This window comes from Balaenoptera acutorostrata, chromosome 1 (assembly GCF_949987535.1).
Source record: "Balaenoptera acutorostrata chromosome 1, mBalAcu1.1, whole genome shotgun sequence".
NCBI classification, from domain to species: Eukaryota; Metazoa; Chordata; class Mammalia; order Artiodactyla; family Balaenopteridae; genus Balaenoptera; species Balaenoptera acutorostrata.
Window position 1 is genome coordinate 114,382,418 of NC_080064.1, and position 18,935 is coordinate 114,401,352.

An 18,935-nucleotide genomic window follows, 5' to 3' on the forward strand; every position below is an offset into this window, starting at 1 on the left:
ACCGCTAAGGGCCTTGGGAGAGTACCATACTAAGGACATGCCCACAAACAAAGGCGTTAAAACAATTATTAACACAAAAGTCAAATAAGTATGTGATAAGCGACACACAAGGGGCCTCTAGAATAACAACTTACCCAGTACTGTTGAAGAGTAAAAAAAAAAAATTTGACCAAATGAATGTGGAAACAGGAAACAGGAACCCACCAAATCCTCCCAAAAAACAGGACCAAGATCAAGTTTAAGGCTTAACAGCAGAAAAAGCAAATATCCCCAAAGGGACAAGGACAATGACTTGGGCTCTTAAAAACAGAATCAGGTCTCAAAGATAACATTCCAGTTAGACTAATCAGATTTCTGCACATATTTTAAACAAATGTAAACGAAAGATATTTAAAAATTAGGGTTTTTTGGTTTTAACAAATGTATTGATACTACCCCCCGGCAGGAAATGATAATTCAAGAGTTTTCAGGGGTCCTTAAATTAAATACAGCAATAAATGAAGGCACTATCAACTATATTCACCTCTAGGTAGCACACATAAATACTAGAAGGAACTTCACACAGGGAAATTTTTCTGTTGCAACTTCTGCTCACCCTTCTTCCTTTTTAAGCATGTTTTTCCAAGAATAATTTGTATTTCCTTTAAAAATATTTCCTTCACTCAGTCCCTTTACAAACCATGTTCAATAAAGGGGGGCTAGAATATCAGAGTGGAAAACATCCATCACAAAAATCCTTTGCATTTTCATTTCGACTTTCAAGGGTTTACTTTGGAAAGTCATAAAACTCTTGGAACTACGTGCAAACTTTTGGGTCCACGTATGTATTTTTCTGATGGGGTTATATCATTATGCTATGAGTAAAAAAGTTTATGAATTTTAGCATATGGATGGGTTGTAGAAGAAAGAACAGAGAAACCACAAGCAGTATATTTATACATTTATTTATAATGAAATTATGGTCTAAATATTTACAACATATAGGAAACCAGAGGATACGTTTATACAAAGCCAGCCTGCAAAGTATTCAAATGTGCAAAAATGACAGTTCGGTATCTCAAACTACTCCTGGTTCAGCAGACTAGCTCCTTCACTTTCACACATCAATATTTGATACAAAAAAGTTCTTTTGGCAAAACCTGTAATGCCAAGAAAAAGGACAAGTTGCAATTTCAGTCACTAAGTCCACCATTCTATTGCAAGCAGTCAAATCTCTCTATTTTAGCGGCAACCAGTTCTGAGAGAGACAGACCACTGGGTTTCATTTCTGTGATGAGCTCTGACCAGCTTCTGATCAAGTAGTTTTCTCTGACCCAGCTGAAGACAAGGAGCTTAGACGGGCAATAAAAACAGCAACGGCTATCTGAGACAAGAGTGCCTGAAGGTGCCAGCTTTGGATCATCCCAATGGAAAAAAAAACCTTCACTATCCCAGGATCCAGCTATATCCAACAGTTTTAAATTAGTAAAACCACATTTTCCAAAACAAAGAATCCAAAAATGAAACAGGGATGAGGAGGTTCTTAGATTTAAGTACTGAAAGGATGGATGGTCTTAAAATCATTTCCCCACTAATAAATAGTAAGGCTTTGTATGTAACCAGTTATTATCAAAATTGACCAAACAGTAGTAAAATACAAATAAAACTTGCTTTACGTCAGAATAGGGGCTATTCATTTGGAAAAGGCTGGACCAGGTAAAGGGTATACTGGAATGACCCTGTTGAACAAGCACAATTCACCAACTGTTAAAAAGCTTCTGAGACAAATTTGTGATTCTAAGTAAATTTTAACAGATGCTATGCCACGGCAGAAATAAGGATGTTTTAAAAAGAATGGAACCCCTTTAAGAAAGGGGACACTCATCTCTGACTTCTGCAAAGGTCCAAGATGGTTCCCAGTACAGGTCCCAGAGTCTTGTTAAATCAAATGCATGCATTATTGCTAAAGAGTCACCGAGGCTCAAAACTCTGCTCCACTGTTGCCTATGGAGCCATCCAGAATGGCATCTGTTGTTTAGCTCGTGGTTGTGATGAAGGGTACTGATATCCCAAACTCCAGCCCTGTGGAAAACTACTTGCATTTTTATGACCTCCATGTTCCTCCTCTTCGTCAGATGAATCTGCAGCATAAGCCACCAAGCCAAATCCCTTCTCTGTAGTTTTCATCTTCTTGACTGGATAATCTAGAAGAGAGAAAAACAACCCCAACCCCATTCCCCCCCAAGAAAAAAAAAAAAAAAAGATAATACCATAAATTCGTTAATTAAAAAAAAGATGTTAATTGTAAGTGGTTAATTGGACACCATTTTGAGGTCACAGGGTCAATGGTCACCCAAAAACGTTGAAGATCACACGAAAAACAGCACCAGCATCAGCAAATGTGAATCCACCAGAACCATGTAAGAAAACAGAGAAAGAAAAAAGAAACACACACACACACACACAAAAAAAAAAAAAAAGAAAAAAGAAAAAAAAAAGGAAAGTTAGCAAGTGAGTCTCTGGAGGCTGATATTTCACCTTTTAAAGAGTTAAAAGAAAAGAAGTTAAGAAAAGAAAAAAAATGTATTTTCTTCTGTTCATTTTTATTATGACTACAGGCAAAGAACAAAAATAATCCCACTTATGGACCTCTCCAGGATTTAGAGTTCTGGGATACTAAGAAGCAACATTTTTAAAAACAACCACTGGCTGACCATTCCCAACCAATAAATAGAGCTATAAGGGGAGATGTGGCTCAGCTCCCAACACAAAGAAAAATCTTTAAGTCTGATCAGATTATCTCCAGGTATTCAAAACAACAAAGGCAACAAAATTTTGAAATGACCTACCAATCATTACTTTTTCCTAGGGTTTTAATGTCACTGATGCTATGTATAAAATATAAGTCGACTGACTCTTTTCTAGACACACGTCGGTTGAAAATAAAAGGCTGTGTAACTATATGCTGTCCTTATAAATAAAAAAAAAAAGTATTCTCATTAGCCAATAGATTACAGAGGGTGGATTAAACATCTGAATGAGTCACACCTGAATGAACATCAGTTTAGAAAACCAATAGTTTAAGACCAGTCTTAGCCATTCCCTTGTTCCCCCAGCTACACCTTACTCACCATGACTCCCTGTTAAAGTCCCAGACCCATTCCTTTCATCAGACTCTGTTTTTATTCCAGTCACTGGAAAGGCTGGTGGAGGCATCAACTGCCTGTTAAAAGAAAAAGTTAAATGATTTTTCAGACAAATTCAAACAATTTCAGCATCTCCAGTAGATAAGAGGTAGAATAACAATATAGTCTGCAGATAATCTTTCAAGTTCAGTTTAACTATTAACTTCAACCCTTTCCACCTGACTCCCCTACTCTTCAAGCTGTTATCAAGTTGTAAGATTAGGAAATTCCCTGGCAGTCCAGTGGTTAGGACTCCACACTTCCACTGCCAGGGGCCGGGGTTCCATCCCTGGTCAGGGAACTAAGATCCCGCAAGCCGAGCAGTGCGGCCAAAAAAAAAAGGTCAGATTATAAGGATATAATAGAATGAATGAAATATATGAATGAAATAGATACAACAGGGAACTATATTTAATATTATGTAATGACCTATAAGGGAAAAGAATCTGAAAAAAAATAGGTATGTATGTATACACAACGGAATCACTTTGCTGTACACCTGAAGTTAACACAACATAGTAAATCAACTACACTTCAAAAAAAAAACCAAAAAACAAAATAAAGAAGAAAAAAAAAAAAGAGATCTTTCCAATGCAAATTATCTTTGTCATGACATGAAAGTAACTGTCTTAACTGTTTGATTTGTATGGATATGCCTTTATATACTTTCAATTACATGTAAAACATGGTCTATCCATTAATGGAATTTGCCAGTCACATTACATATTTCTAGGCAGTTTATAAAATGATGCACCAAGAATTAAAGTATGATATTCTCACTTAAGAAATGAAAAAAAAAAGATATAACAGAATGAATGAATATGACAGAATGAACTGTTGTGATAAGTCAGCTCCATCTTATGAAAGCTAACATAATATAGGAAAGGAGAATTCAAGCATTGGATGGCAGGCTGGACTCCCATTCAAGCACCTGCATCAGTGATATTCTATGATTCTAAGTAGCAAAAATGGTGTAACACTTCTTTTACTGTCTATCCTTAGGAAAATGGCTAAGACTCAGACAATAAAAGTAAGGGAAGATAGGTGAATAATCAAGTACTGAATTATTCCAGGCTGAGTATAACTGCTTCTAAGACTGTGTAAGGGATATCATATTTTCCATTACTGCATCAATTACAACAAACAGGAGCTTGTTTGATCCAAATGATTTCATTTCAGTTTCAGAACATGGAAGCTCGTAGCAACAATCATTATTCACATTAATAGTACAAAAAAATGACATCTGAATGTATTCATATATAATTATGTTACAACCAACTTACCTGTCCCTCTCTCGCTCTTTGCCTGAGGAACTTGCCGGCTTCGATCCTGCACCTTCAATCTCATTCTGACCGGAGAAGCCTGTACCTAAATTAGTCATATGAATGGGTCCATGCTATGAGCAGAAAAATACAGTGGCATTAGCAAATCTACAACTGCTGTATTGACTTTAGCTCCTTAATGTAACTGTCAAGTGCCTCATCTTTCTGATAAATTGCAGTAAGCTGCATTACATAGCTCTTTGGGATTTGGAGTGTAACTATAGTTTGAGTAGAGACTGTTATTTTTCTCTGTAGGACTTGGTTAGGGATGTTGTGATTCACTATGCTATGTCTGTATGTTTTCAACTATCCATGACTTAACTGGCTTGTACAAATCTAGTTATAAACTACAAAAATGCTCCAAAGTTTGTTTCAAAGAATGCTTCAAGGATTCTGGCAAAAAGGTGCTTCTCCTGATAAAACAAAATTGCACCGAAATTATATATTTTAATAATCTTAAAAAGACTCATTAGTGAATTACTGAGTTTATAATTACATACATGCACAGAATCACTGCATTTCTGGCTATCTTTTTTTTAGGGGTGTAGAAATTGGAGAAAGACATCATCCTCTTTTTTAGGAGGGAAAAAGAGAACACTAAGTTGAAAGCCAAGGTTTTAAATACAAACCATATATTGGTAGAATAACAGTTCTTCTCTACACATTTCACTACAAGCTATCAGAGGCTTTCAAGAGTCTGCTGTATAAAGAGGAAGTGCAGAATTCTACAGAACTTCCAGATGCTAGTCATAGGAGACTTCTCTCTAGGCGGAGAGCTTTGTACTCTCTTATCACACTGACCCCAAAAGACAAAACCCACCCAAAGGGAATCACTCTTGCTTTAAATTAATCCCCAAGGATAAATACCTAATCTAAATGGATTCCAGAAAGCAGAAATCCTAGTACTGGGAGAACAGTTGATACAGATGTGAATTTATCTTTCTTTAAAAGGAGAATACAGTAAGATAAGATGAGGAAAGTAAGACAGGATATTTTATTTAACCTGGTATCCAAGAAGTCCAGATTCTCGCTCATCTGGTAGCTCCTCTGTGAATCGCCTCTTCTGTGCCTGAGGTTGACTTGGGAGTGGGGGCTGGGGCGGGGGCGGGGGCGGGGGGCCGGCAGGCAAGGCAGTTTTGACAGGAGCAGCAGGAATAAAAGGCCCACTCATCGGACTCTGGGACCAAAACAAACCAAGGAGGAAAAAAGTGTGAGAATGTCCAACTAACAAATAACTAAAGGATGATTAAAATACACTTTAATGATCAGTATGTTTCATATGAATCCTTCATCTTCTGGTCCTAAGTTTCCTTCATGTATAATGCGGTAACAGTATCACCTAGTCTTCCTACCTTCATGGTAGGAAAACATGAAATTGACAAACTCGATAGTGCTTTGAACTCTCAGGAAAAACCTGATGCACATTTTGGCCATTAGGAGCAAACATGATCATTAACAAACAATAGATACTCCAGCCACTTACTTAGTTCAGAAGTTCTCAAGAACATTCTCTTATTTAAAGCCCTTTAATCAATGTGATTAGCTCTTTGTGGATCATAAATGCTAATGCTTGTGGCAAAGGCAACTTCATCTATCACTTCCAAGGGTAAGTTGTTATGTCAAGAGCAAGTCTAATGTTTTAAGAGGTTGTTCCCAAAAGGAAAAGACAGATATATTAGAGAAAACACGCACTTCTAAAAGGAAAACTCTCATTAATAACAGCCAATATTTATTGACTGCTTACTTAATCCTTGCGACTCTTTGAGATATGATCATTATGTCCATTTTGCATATAAGGAAAACCAAAGCCCGGATAGACTAAGTTCTATCCCAAGATCACATAGCTCAAAAATGGGGAAGCATCACGGACCCTGCCAGTCTATCTCTAAACCCCAACTCTTACCCACTTTGCCATACTGCTTCCTAATTATAAAAGGATGTGGCTCAAAGCTGCAGAACTATAGCTCTGCCTAAATATAAAAGTCATAAAATAATTATGACTAGGGGACCACAAACAGAAGTGAGTTCATAAGCCCATTTTTGGTTTCACACTATACAACCCCCTTCAGTGCTCACAGCCCACTGGTAAGGAGGCTGGGCAATGGTTCGAGGCTGCAATTTACTCTGGCATGGGTACACTATGAGAGGCCCACAGAGGACCCACCATAAATCCATTACCATGCTTCCATTAGTCTCTCCCCTGCCTCTAAGAAGGACTGTACATAATCTAGATGAGCTGGCTACTGACTCTTTTCCTAAAATTGTAGTTTCTTACTTAGCTTAAGAAATATATACCAGCATTTATAATCCTTGAGTTTGGAAAGTACATTATCTCTTGGCCTAGGAACACTGTATATGGTATATTTCTTCTAAGATTAGTAAATCAGTTCCAATCATTTAGATGAGTGCAGTACGCCAGCCTTTCTCCATGAGAACTTTCCTAACACTGCAAGGCCAGGGACAGGCAAACTATGGTTCTGGCCTACCTATTTTTGTAAATCAAGTTTTATTGGAACCCAGCCATGCTCATTCATTTGGTATTGTCTGCGGCAGCTTTTGCACTACAGCAACAAGAGTGCAGTAGTTATGACAGAGACTGTATGGCCCACAAAGCCTAAAATATTTACCATCCAGCCCTTCAGAGAAAGCCTGGCATCTCTTGCTCTGAAGTTGTATTTGGTGGCAAGAGTTATGAAACTGACTGCAAACTTTAGGATGAATACACACACATGTACACACTACTCCAAAGTATTCAGGTAGTTTGGTGGTAGGAATACAGGAAGAAGACAATAGGTAAAAAAAATATGTCACATTCCATATTACTTCTAAATAATACCACCAGCTTTCCACCCCTTCCCTGCCCCAATTTTTCCTAATTCAATGGTCTCATGTATCATATCCTGGCATCCTACCTGTCCAGTGCTAGCTGGAGGCTGCACTTGTGTTATCGGGTATTGTGTTGGCACAGGTGGAACTCCAGTAGGTAATGCTGGCAAGACTCCAGGTGCCAAAGAAACAGCTGGTGGCACTATGCTTGGTACTCCGTAGGGAGGTTGAACTGGCTGCTGAGGAGGGGGAACAACAGGGTAACCAGACTGATAGCCATTGGATGGATAATATGGTGGCTGAGGAGGGACACTACTTATAGCAGAGGGTTGTGTATAGCCTGAGGGGGAAGAAAAAAAGTGTTTAATCAGCTGCAGCAGAATGAGACATTTTCGCTGAATATTAAACTTAATCTCTAGGGAAGAAAACTACTGAGGCACAAATGGCTTTCCAAATTACCCTAAGTTAAAGGGAACATTATTAGTGCCCTGGCACAGTTAATCTAGCCTCAAGTATCATATTTTATACATCAATATCACTAGCAAAATATTTTTTAGTTAAACACTTCAAGACATACACACCTGGTAAAGGTACAGCAGTATTAATCTGATTCACAAATCTAGAGTATTCAGCATGAACCTGAAAGTGAAGGGAAAACAAATCAATATGGAACAGTCCCAATTCACTGAGTATGTATAAGGATATATAATTCTAAGATCAAAGCAATTAGGAATTAAAACATTTCCACTGATGTTTCAATCAAATTTAGACTTGTTTAATCTAAATTTTAATAAGGCACACCTATAAATTATTAAGCCAGGTTTTGGGAACCAGGGGCATGGACATCAGGAGCATCCTAACTCTCCCCTCCCACAAACTGACCCAATTCTTGGGTACAAAATCATTCAGAGAGCCACAGAAATTAAGCAGTTAGGAAATTTCTAACTTGTCTGTATAACTGTAGAGAAGTCATTCATTCTTTTATTTACTGGGTAATTTGCCCTCAAGGAGCTCATGGTTTAATGAAGGTTTAGTACTTCCCCTGTCCAGTTCTTTATTATAAGCATCTAAGTCCAACTTCAAGTGGCAACAAAGAAAAAGAAGGGGAATGGTCAAGGAAGTTATATGGTACAAGGGTTGGTAACTCAGGTTAACTCACAAAAGCAAAGAAAACAATAGCTTCTTCCCAAAAAGCTTAATACCAAATACCTTAACCAAATAACACAAGGTTGAACATATTCAGCAACCAAACCTGATTTCCTTTAGGTGCTATAAAAACAGCCCTATGGTTTAACTTCTGGTTATTTGATTATAGAATAAAAAGAATGGATAATTAAACCAATTATCCCAAAGGCATTGTTAACTGGTTTTAAATTATTATAGCTCTACCCTTACGTTAGCTAAAGCTACTATTAAATTTGGAATGTGCATCATAAACAACTTGACCGGGATTAATAGTAGTATTTAAATAACTGACAACAATGAGATTTTATGACACTATATACTAGAAATTTCATACTGAAATAGCTCCTGAAGAAGAAATGCAAGCCAACTGTGACCCTGGCTAGGGGAGTTTGACTTCCTTATAGAGAATATTAGTTGCCAGAATAATGTAGTGGTTTGAATAGTGTTGTTCCCACCCACCACCAAATTCTTGTCTGCCCAGAACCTTGGAATATGACCTCATTTGGAAACAAGGTTTTGCAGATGGAGATCATTAAGATGCAGTCACACTGGATTAGGGTGGGCCCTAAAACCAATGACGGTTATCCTTACAAGAAGAGATAGACACAGAGATACAGGGAAGAAGGCCAGGTGAAGATGGAGGCAGAGTTATGCTGACACAAGGCAAAGAATGCCAAGGACTGTAGGTAATCGTAAGAAGCTAGCAGAGAAGAATGGGATGGATTCTCCCTCAGAGCCTTCAGAAGGAACCAACCCTGCCCACACCTTGATTTTGGACTTCTGGCTTCCTGAACTATGAGAGAATAAATGTCTGTTGTTTTAAGTCACCCAATTTGTGGTAATTTGATATGGCAGGCCTAGGAAACTAATACAGGTAGAAAAATAGCTAAGACACACAGTCCAAAATGGCAGTAGATCTCCTAAATGAGTTTCAGACAGATAAATATAACTCACTGTTTGCAAGAGATTCTCACAGAGCTTCTTGGCAGCAGCCAGGCCTTCTGGTTTGGGATGACTGCAAAGACATAAGAACCAAGAAATTTGAAGGGGAGAAAAAGAAAAGATACAGAATTCTGCTTCCACTTTGTATGCTGTTTTATAAATGTAATATATTCAATATAGCACAAATCTAAGTTTCTGAAAATCACGAAATAGAAACACAAAAATAAAGTCATTTAATCTCTTCAAGATATAACTAATATCGTTACCCAAATGTTATTGGTCTCCTTCTCTGAGTAATGGTACTTCTTGATATAAAGAAAAGATATTTGAAGGTCATTAAAATTACTATAAGATGTATTAATACTCTCACAGGTTTAAATGAAAGTTATTTTAGGCTTATCACAGCTCATTTTATGATCACAGACCCTTATAAAACCCAAGGATTTGAATACTAAAAAAACCAATTCCACCTCTTAATTCAGTTTTTATCAACTAATTACAAAGTGATTACTGCTATATTTACTTAAGTTCCTTATGTTACTACTTATTAAGCCCATTTTCTCTTGCTCCTTTTCAATCATTCCTGCCTGTACTGATCAGCTGACAAGTATCCAAATATCTTCAGACCCATCCATCCATACCTGATGTAAATGTACATAGGTTCAAAAGCTTCTCGGCCAGATGCTGGCTCAATGCAGCCTGAACCTTTCCCTCGCAGGAAGACTTTGGCACCCGTTTCAATCTGAATGTGCTGCAAATAGGAGCAGCCTGGACCTTCCACTTTCTCCTTGACGTTAAAAGTGGGCACAGCATGTTCTAGACCCACGAATAATTTATCTTGAACATAATGCATCTGTAGAAGAACAGAATACCTCAAATTAAACAGAGAATACATAATTAAAACCTAATCTTGAAAATGATTATGCAAAATACTTTAATCCTCCAGATACTTTCAATCACTTCCAGAATAAACAACCCCCTATAATTTTCTACCATGAGCCTAAAAAATAAGCCCTATCAAGTAGCTTAATTTAAATGCAAACTACATATTCCATGTATATACGTACTACATTAACACCTTACTGTGTTCAGTGAAATCTATTTAAGAGGTGAAAACCCAAGATTCAATACTGAGTAAGCATACCTATTTACCCCAACTGATGTAAGTTAACAAGAAACAGCAAAGACAGTCTACTGTAAAACTGGAGTAAAATGTTGGGTAGTACAGTCAGCCCTGTGATGTTCTCCAATAAGGGCTGCTCTCTCCAACCCTTTTTTCTAGGAGGATTGTATCAGCAGAGTCTTGCTTCATCAGACTCAGCCTTCTTAGTCCTCCAGTTGCCATCAAGTTTACAAATTTAAATCAAACCACTAACTTCAAAATGTACAACGTGTGTACTCTTTGATCTATCAATCCCTTTTCTAGAATGTGTCAGTATAAAGAGATGTGTGTTCAGATGTTCACTACCCCTCAGAAACCTAAATGGTCCATTAATAGGATATCAATGCCGGTAACTTTCAGATTGGAATTTCAGGTTTTTCTTCATACTTTCTGTAGTATTTGGCATATATCATTTTTACAGAAATGATAACACTGTTAATGATCTCTCCACAAAACATACCCCTGACTGGAAGGGAGGCTTCTGGCTAACAGCTGGAGACAGCTGTGCAATGGGCGCTGGCTGGTGATAGACAGTGACTGTCGCACCATTAAAAGTTGGACTTGTCCCTGTTGCAGCTTTGACCACCCCATTGGTAATAATTTCTTTGATTCGGTTCACAGCTCCTAGGGAAAAACACAGATAGTAAGATACTATACTAAAGAAATGAACGAACTGACTAGTATCCAATGGTAAACACAGGCCAATGCTCAATTACTCATGTTTTAATCCGTTTTATAGATTCCCCAAGCACATTCACAACTAGTTCATAAAGAAGAGTTAGAACAGCCATCAGGAACAAATAGTTTGCCAACTTACTACGTATAATACTTTGCCCTTCACAAAAAACAGTAGGTGAGCCAAAAACATTACTTACTGTCCACTAATTCCCGTGTCTGGCCCTGAACATGAAGATATAATGGACGATCCCTATAAAGAGAAATATAAAATGATCCCAAACTGGTCACAAACAAAGGAGCCAAACGGGTCACCAAATCTAATTTGTTTCACAAAGTTTCCAAATAAGTAAAAGAGACTATATACATGAAAATGGCTGTTGCTAGTTAATTTCTAAGAACATGGTTTTACAGCTGGGGAATGAATAAACTTTGTTGGTTGCTTAAAGTTAATGGGCCCACACAGGGATCAAATATGCTCTTATGGGCTCATGAACATTAGTCTCCAGTCAACTGGATAACCCAATGTTTGAGAAGAGAATTTTTTTTTGCTGGCTGTCTAATAAGTTACAGACAAATGTGCTCTTGGCTATCCAAACTAATGAGACAAGAGTGATGGCAGCATATAGATACATTTCTTTAAAAGCTCGCACCCAGGACTTACTTCCCTGGTGGCACAGTGGTTAAGAATCTGCCTGCCAATGCAGGGGACACAGGTTCGAGCCCTGGTCCAGGAAGATCCCACATGCCACGGAGCAACTAAGCCCGTGCGCCACAACTACTGAGCCTGCGCTCTAGAGCCCGTGAGCCACAACTACTGAGCCCACGTGCCAGAACTACTGAAGCCTATGCGCCTAGAGCCCGTGCTCCGCAACAAGAGAAGCCACCGCAATGAGAAGCCCGCGCACCACAACGAAGAGTAGCCCCCGCTCACCGCAACTAGAGAAAGCCCATGCTCAGCAACAAAGACCCAACACAGCCAATCAAATGAAGAAAGTGATCACTAACCATACAGTTAATAAAAAGCAGTAGGTAAAATACAACCGTGTTTAAAGATTAAAAATGTTCAAAACAGCAACCCTCCATATACACAGTTAAAATATAGTCTTGGTTTGGGGTGGGGAGCAAATTTTGCCTCCTAATTATATTTAGTTTAACAATGTGAAAAATGTTGCACTGCCTAAATACCTGCCCTCAAAAACTGAATAATGGAAGTAACGAAACTAAACTGAGATGAAACCTTTACATGGATAACCTACAACCTATAATCATCATAGAGGCAATAAGGAATTTGATAAAAGGATTTTTCTAAAAGGGAGATTATGACAAAGTAGGAACCCATTTGTTGGGGGAAATATTTCCATAGGAAAAAAGTTTAGAAACGTATACATTAAACGTTAACAATTATTATCTTCTTTTACACTTTAGTGTAACTTATTTCCTCCAATAAAAGCATTAACTGTGAAGTAAAAAAACCAAACAGCAAGAGGAAAGAAAATAGCTGCTAACACTTACATCTGTTTGAGACATCCCAAATTTTGCTATAAAGCATGTGTGTGTGTATAGCTACTAACCAAACATATACACATATTCCCTACAAATGAAAAATATGAAGCTAATGTGAGTCCTGTGTCCAACCTTTCCCCAAAGTACAGGATATGCATACACACCCTGGTCCTACTTTGGCCTTCTCCTCAGTTGTCATGAACCTCCCTCGAGTTGACACTGCAGCCCCACTAAGTCGGCTGATCTAAAAAGGAAACATTCTATTAAAAAGATGATGTGGCAACTGAGTTCAATGACAGGTAGCAGGATAGATTTTCCCCATTAATTCACTCCACCAATAGGCAGGAATGAGTTCTCTCCTATTATCTGAAACTTTGATTCCATTGTTTCGTACTCAAACTAACTCAAGGAATTCACCCATATCTGTTTCCTTACCTTCACTAAGAAGTTCTTCCACAGTTAAACCCAATCCTGACTTCGCAGACGATGACCCAAATCCACTAATAAAAATCTGACTCGTTTGTGTTTAAAGGCCTTGTTTTTCTGAAACTACATCCACCCACCACCTTCCCCAAAGAGGCCCGACATCTCCACACCTCATCTTGAGTCTGTCCTCGGGTCAGCAAGTTCCTACACGTGAGAGGCACATCATTGATCTCCACTTCAGCCACCACCAGGTCATCCTTGCTTTTATTACTACTGAGGCCTTTGCCAGAGGCTTGAAGCTACAAAAAGAGAAATTAGATTAAAAAGTTTATATGATGAAATAAATATCTCTTTGTTGTCCAATTTGAAACTACCCTTTCCCAAGTGCCATCACCTCCTTACTGTTCCCTTTGCCTGCCTGCAAACACACCTGGAAACACTCCTAGGTCATTCTTCATAAATGAAATAAAAAGCAAACAAAACCTCACTAAAATGACATCAAATACAGTCAATTTACTTGAAGGCCATCATCAGATTTCTCTGTAACTTTGGCCGTGTGTGTATTTTTATGACCATATAATTACAGAAACGTTATGGAACAGAAGCTGCAATCTCCAAAAGGAAAATTAAAGGGCCAAGTTATGATGCTTTGCTGCTCAGACAGCTACACGTGTAGTAAAATATAGGGCAGGGTAGAGTCCATGCACAACAGAGTCCAACAACTCATACATCTCATTTGTGTAATGGGAAGTTGCCTTTGTGCCAATGGTACAGTCACAACACAACAAATTTAACTAATTCCATCCTTACAGTGACCTCAAATTGTATCTAATTCACATCCCTTTACTCTCTATTAAGGAAGAACAAAAGAGAATGAATGAAAAGCCAAGTAAGATCCTAAAACCTGATCTATTTTCTCTCAATTTAAACTACAGACAAATCCACAACATTGTAAATCAACTATACTTCAATAAAAAAAATAAATAAAATGGAAAAAAAAAGTGCTGTACAGCAGAAATTAGCACAACATTGTAAATCAACTATACTTCAATTAAAAAAAAAAAAAAGAAAAGAAAAAGAAACTACAGGGAATCCCCTGGTGGTCCAGCGATTAGGACTCCATGCTCTCACTGATAAGGGCCCGGGTTCAATCCCTGGTTGGGGAACTAAGATCCCACAAGCTGTGCAGCACAGCCAAAAAAATAATAATAAAATAAACTATAGGCAACTCCAGATAGCTGGATCTGAGTGTTACCTGAAAAAAGTTTAACCTCAAGATGGCCTTCCCCAACCTTTAGTTACCCTGGACAGCACAAGGAAGGTAAAATACAGATTATTTATTTGCTCATTAGGTACATTTTTTAAATGTGGAGGCAAATTAAACAAACTCAACAATATCTCTTTTCCTTTGTTTGGCCCCTTTCAGAATGCATTTACACATCTTATCTCACTGAATCCTTATGGCCACCTTTAAAGGTACATATCAGTGTTGTCCAACAGAACTTTCTGTTTTCTACTTGCCAGTCTGATATGGGTGCCACTACCCACATGTCTATCGAGCACCTGAAATGTGGCTAACGTGACCAAGGAACTAAATCTTAAAATTTACAACCAGTAACTGGGGATTCTGGGTTTCAAACCTAGGAATCCTGATTCTAAATCCAATATTTATGCATCATGCTGCCTCCTGCTGAGTTCAATTACCATTTTAGAGATTACTATTTAAAGAAAAAATGAGTCTAAATGATTAACATCTGTATTAAGAATTTTAACATTCAAGTATCCATCCTGTCAGTGTGCTTTTAGTATTTCCTTCTAGACCTTAGAAAGAGACAACTGACTCACACAATCTTTTCAAACCATAAAAATACAATGAATAACAAACTTCCAATTCACTAAAAGTTTTCACCAAATCCACAGAACTTGAACATTAAAGCATCCAGACAGATGCCTACTGATAAACGATGTTGATGTTATCTACTGATAAACTGGACGGCTGACAAATTGCATTTTCTTTCTTTTTTTCCCCCCAGCTTTACTGAGGTACAACTGACAAAAATAGTATACGTTTAAAGTGCACAAGTTTATGTCTTGATATATGTATACAATGAAAAATAATCACCACAAACATACTAATTAACATATCCATCACTTCACATGAATTGCATTTTCAAACACAGAACTCATCTCTTCCCAGGTACCATGGAAGGCAATTTTAATTTAAGCCAAAAGAATTTTTTTCAAAGTATAACTACAGTGGAATGGTCTGTCTTGGAACACACTGAATTCTTCAACTCCAGAGGCTTTCAAACAAAAACTAAACACCCAACTGTCCAAGGTGACTCTGAAGTCAGACATCTGTGCCTACCACTTACAGATCTAGGACAGTTACTTTCTATTCATGAACCTAATTTTCCTTATCTATAAAGTGGTGACGATAATCCATTCCATAAAATTGTTGTAAGGATTTTTTAAGTGCAAAGCATGCATTCTAGCAATACAAACGGAACTGTACTATTTATCCTGTAGGAAGATTCTTGCATTCTATGGCAAGGTAAATTAAAGGCTTCAAAGTTCAGATCCATTCTAGTTGTAAGATTCTAATTATAACAGGGATTTTATAAAATGACCAAATAATTTCCTCAATTTGTATGAAAACAGCAAAATAACCCATATATAAGTTACTCATTTTAGTTTATGTTTAACTGCACTTTAGTTAGTCAGTCATTAGAAATCTGAATCTTCAGGTTCTAATTAGACACGACATTTTAAAGCTCACATGATTTACCTGAATTTCTCTTTTGACTTCAGGGAAAATGTGCATGTTATCAAAAAACATATTACACCATTGCTTTAGATGACTATATAGAACTTAAGCTGAACTACGTGAACATAGACAAAACAAGCTTTTTGGTCCATAAATGTAATCAGCCCAATCAAAATTGTCTCCTAAAAACAAATGACAAGATATCATCAAATATGTTCCAAAACTAAGTAATCTTTAAATTACTGTATCGCTGTTTTCTCCTTCCATGAACGCAAATTATTGGGAGATTACAAGATTACAAAATAAAATTGCAATTAGCAGAATCCCCTCAACTTCAAATACCTTCTCAGCAGCATTCTGAGTTGGTTTCAGCTTTCCTTTGGCCATAAGCATGGCATTGATCTTGGCAGCCACAGCAGCAGCAGCATCCAAGGCTCCAGAAGGAGCAGCCGTGGAGCCCCCAGGGCTTCCCCCGCCGCTGGTAACCTCCCCACCTGGGGTCGCTGGTGGCAGAAAGAGAAGGGGGGCTGGAGCTGGTTGGTCCCATTTGCTGCGGCGCCTACGGAAGTAAAAGGAAAATACTGGGATCTACCAAAGCTTTCATTTATATTTTTCTCCCCTTACTACGCCTTAGCATCCCTTTTTCCCTCTATCATGTTCCCTTTGCAACTTCGAATCTCCTATCAGAGCTGAAATTACCATCTCTCCTTAAAGAGACAACTATTGCAACATTTTCCCAAATACTTCTTTCAATCTTTTCCCAAGGTCTCCTTCCTTTCCATTCCGTCGTCCCTATCAAAAGATTCCACTCTGTCCTATACGCCCTCGTTTTCGCCTTCCCCTTGTCTAGTCCATGCCGAAGTCCCTGCTTTCCTCCTCTCTCTGATCCCCGCTGGCCTTCTTCAGGGGCCCCGGGCCTGCTCACCAACCTCAAGAGTCCGTCCCTCCAATATGTACACTTCCCAACTAAGCGCCCCTCCACCCATACGCTGCTTCCCATGATCCCTCCGCCTCTCCTACGCCTCATGCTCGCTGCGATGCCCTCTCCCGCGAAGCTTTACCCGCCGGCTCCAGGATGTGTCGCGCTCCCCGCGGACATGGCGACCGGCTCTGATCAACCACCCGCCAACTACCCCGCTACCACCTTCCCGTCACTTCCGCCCCAACGCCCTTACGCAGAACCTCTTCCGGTCGTGAGGCAAAGCGGTTCCGGTGTAAACGTCTATTCCGATTGCACTCTCGTTGATTTCAAGGCGTCTGGCGTTCTGGGAGACAGGGTGTGACCTTCCTGCTTGCGCCTTGCCCTTGAAAAAGATGGCTGCTAAATCTCGTATTAAGGAGGAATTGGGGCAAGGAGAATCCATCTTTGTTGTGGGCAAGTTGGTAGCCTAGAAGACAATACGCATGAGTCAGAGAATTAAACAGGTTTTCCTGTTTAATTTTCAGTCACGTTCGTGTGGAGTCCCAGCCTTTTGCCTGGGAGAACGCTTTCCCACGAGTTTTTCGAACTTCACGTTTCAGTTACCTGTTTAGGAAAAAGGAAACGATTCGTCCCAAAGGTCATTCGAAGAATTTCTCTTTTTTAATTTTTTTTCAATTCTATGCGAAGACATAGTGCTCAACTTGGAGCTTATACGCAGGTATTTGAAAGAAACGGAAGTTAAACGTGCGGGTGAGGGCTGGAGAAATGATCCAGCGTAGGTTATGAAACACCGTTTTCCGGGTTTCTGCCTACTTAACGGTTGAACTGTCCGAGAGTGGGGCGGGCTCCGGAAAGCCCTTGGATGCAATCTGAGTTGATTCTGAAAGCCAGAGATTTCCAACATGTAGGGTATCTTGGAGCAGCAAGGAGTCTCTAGACTGAATAAATAAAATACAATGCTATTTTTCAAATAAGTACATTCTGATAGGATTAACAGAATACAAATTCATTTAAAAGCCAAGTTTATAGTGTTTTCCCTTCAACATTTTATAAGTAAATGTCCCTTCCATACAAACGCCACCTTTATTGTATATGAAATTATATATATAATATTTCTGCATTCTTTTCTATTGCATGAATCTACTTTTTCCTTTGCTGTAATGCTTTTATAACAATAATTTTACACCTACTTTAATATCTGTTAGGGCAAGTGGATACACCTACATTTCTTTGCTTATTCTGACAGGTGTATTTTTACAAATGAATTTCAGATTAAAAAACGTTTTCCCTTTGTGTTGTCTCCCCAAAATACAGTGTTGTTGGGATTAGGACAAAAATTACATTGTGTTTATTTTTTTTCCTTTTTTAAAAAAATTGAGCTATAATTCACATACCGTAAAAATTTACTCTTTTTAAAAGGGTATCTTACAGGTACAATTAATTGGTTTTTAGTGTATTTACAAAGTTGTGCAAGTGTCACCATGATCTAATTCCAGGTCATTTTCATCACCCCAAAAGCAACTCTGCTCCCATTAGCAGTCACTTCCCATTTTCCCCTCCCGCCGGCCACCAGGAACCACTAATCTACTTTCTGTTTCTGTGGATTTGCCTATTCTGGACAGTTCATGTAAATGGAATCACAGAATATGTGACCTTTTGTGTCTGGCTTCTTTCACTTAACATAATGTTCTCAAGGTTCATCCATGTTGTAGCAAGTATCAGTACTTCATTCCTTTTTATGGTCGAATAATATTCTATTGTATGGATATACCACAATTTGTTTATCTACTCATCTGTGTATAGATACTCGCCATTTCTGTATCTCCTTTGGAGAAATGCCTACTCAAATCCTTTGCCCATTTTAAAATTGGGTTATTTATCTTTTTACTGTTAAATTGTAAGAGTTCAGTATTTATTATGAATCCAAGTCCCTTCAGATATATGACTTGAAAACATTTTCTCCCATTCTGTGGGTTGTCTTTTCACTTTATTTATTTATTTATTTATTTTTGGCCACACAGCACGTGGGATCTTAGTT

The 18,935-nt window shown here is 38.3% G+C and overlaps 1 protein-coding gene and 2 non-coding genes across 7 annotated transcripts; all 3 read right to left on the bottom strand.

The window, feature by feature from the left end:
* Positions 1 to 928: 928 nt before the first annotated feature.
* Positions 929 to 17,143, bottom strand: KHDC4 (KH domain containing 4, pre-mRNA splicing factor). Of its 5 annotated transcripts, none has more exons than XM_057547232.1 (14): positions 17,037 to 17,143; positions 16,318 to 16,534; positions 13,379 to 13,507; positions 12,947 to 13,026; positions 11,477 to 11,529; positions 11,062 to 11,225; positions 10,081 to 10,292; positions 9,452 to 9,512; positions 7,894 to 7,951; positions 7,399 to 7,652; positions 5,490 to 5,663; positions 4,448 to 4,560; positions 3,111 to 3,202; positions 929 to 2,183 (listed from the first exon to the last, which is right to left on the bottom strand). In XM_057547232.1, the coding sequence occupies exons 1-14, from the start codon at positions 17,072 to 17,074 to the stop codon at positions 1,984 to 1,986; spliced, it is 1,845 nt and encodes a 614-aa protein (XP_057403215.1). In that variant the 5' UTR covers positions 17,075 to 17,143; the 3' UTR covers positions 929 to 1,983. The 5 variants fall into 5 exon arrangements, 4 of the variants coding, with proteins under 4 accessions (XP_057403215.1, XP_057403222.1, XP_007171950.1 ...); XR_009008423.1 differs by having other exon boundaries at positions 2,126 to 2,183; positions 4,448 to 4,532; XM_057547239.1 differs by lacking the exon at positions 929 to 2,183 and having other exon boundaries at positions 2,209 to 3,202; positions 4,448 to 4,532.
* Positions 6,536 to 6,669, bottom strand: LOC114236439 (small nucleolar RNA SNORA42/SNORA80 family). The gene has a single exon (XR_003622399.1). It is a non-coding gene; the product is annotated as a small nucleolar RNA SNORA42/SNORA80 family (small nucleolar RNA).
* LOC114236440 (small Cajal body-specific RNA 4) lies at positions 10,650 to 10,778 on the bottom strand. The gene has a single exon (XR_003622400.1). It is a non-coding gene; the product is annotated as a small Cajal body-specific RNA 4 (non-coding RNA).
* Positions 17,144 to 18,935: the final 1,792 nt, after the last annotated feature.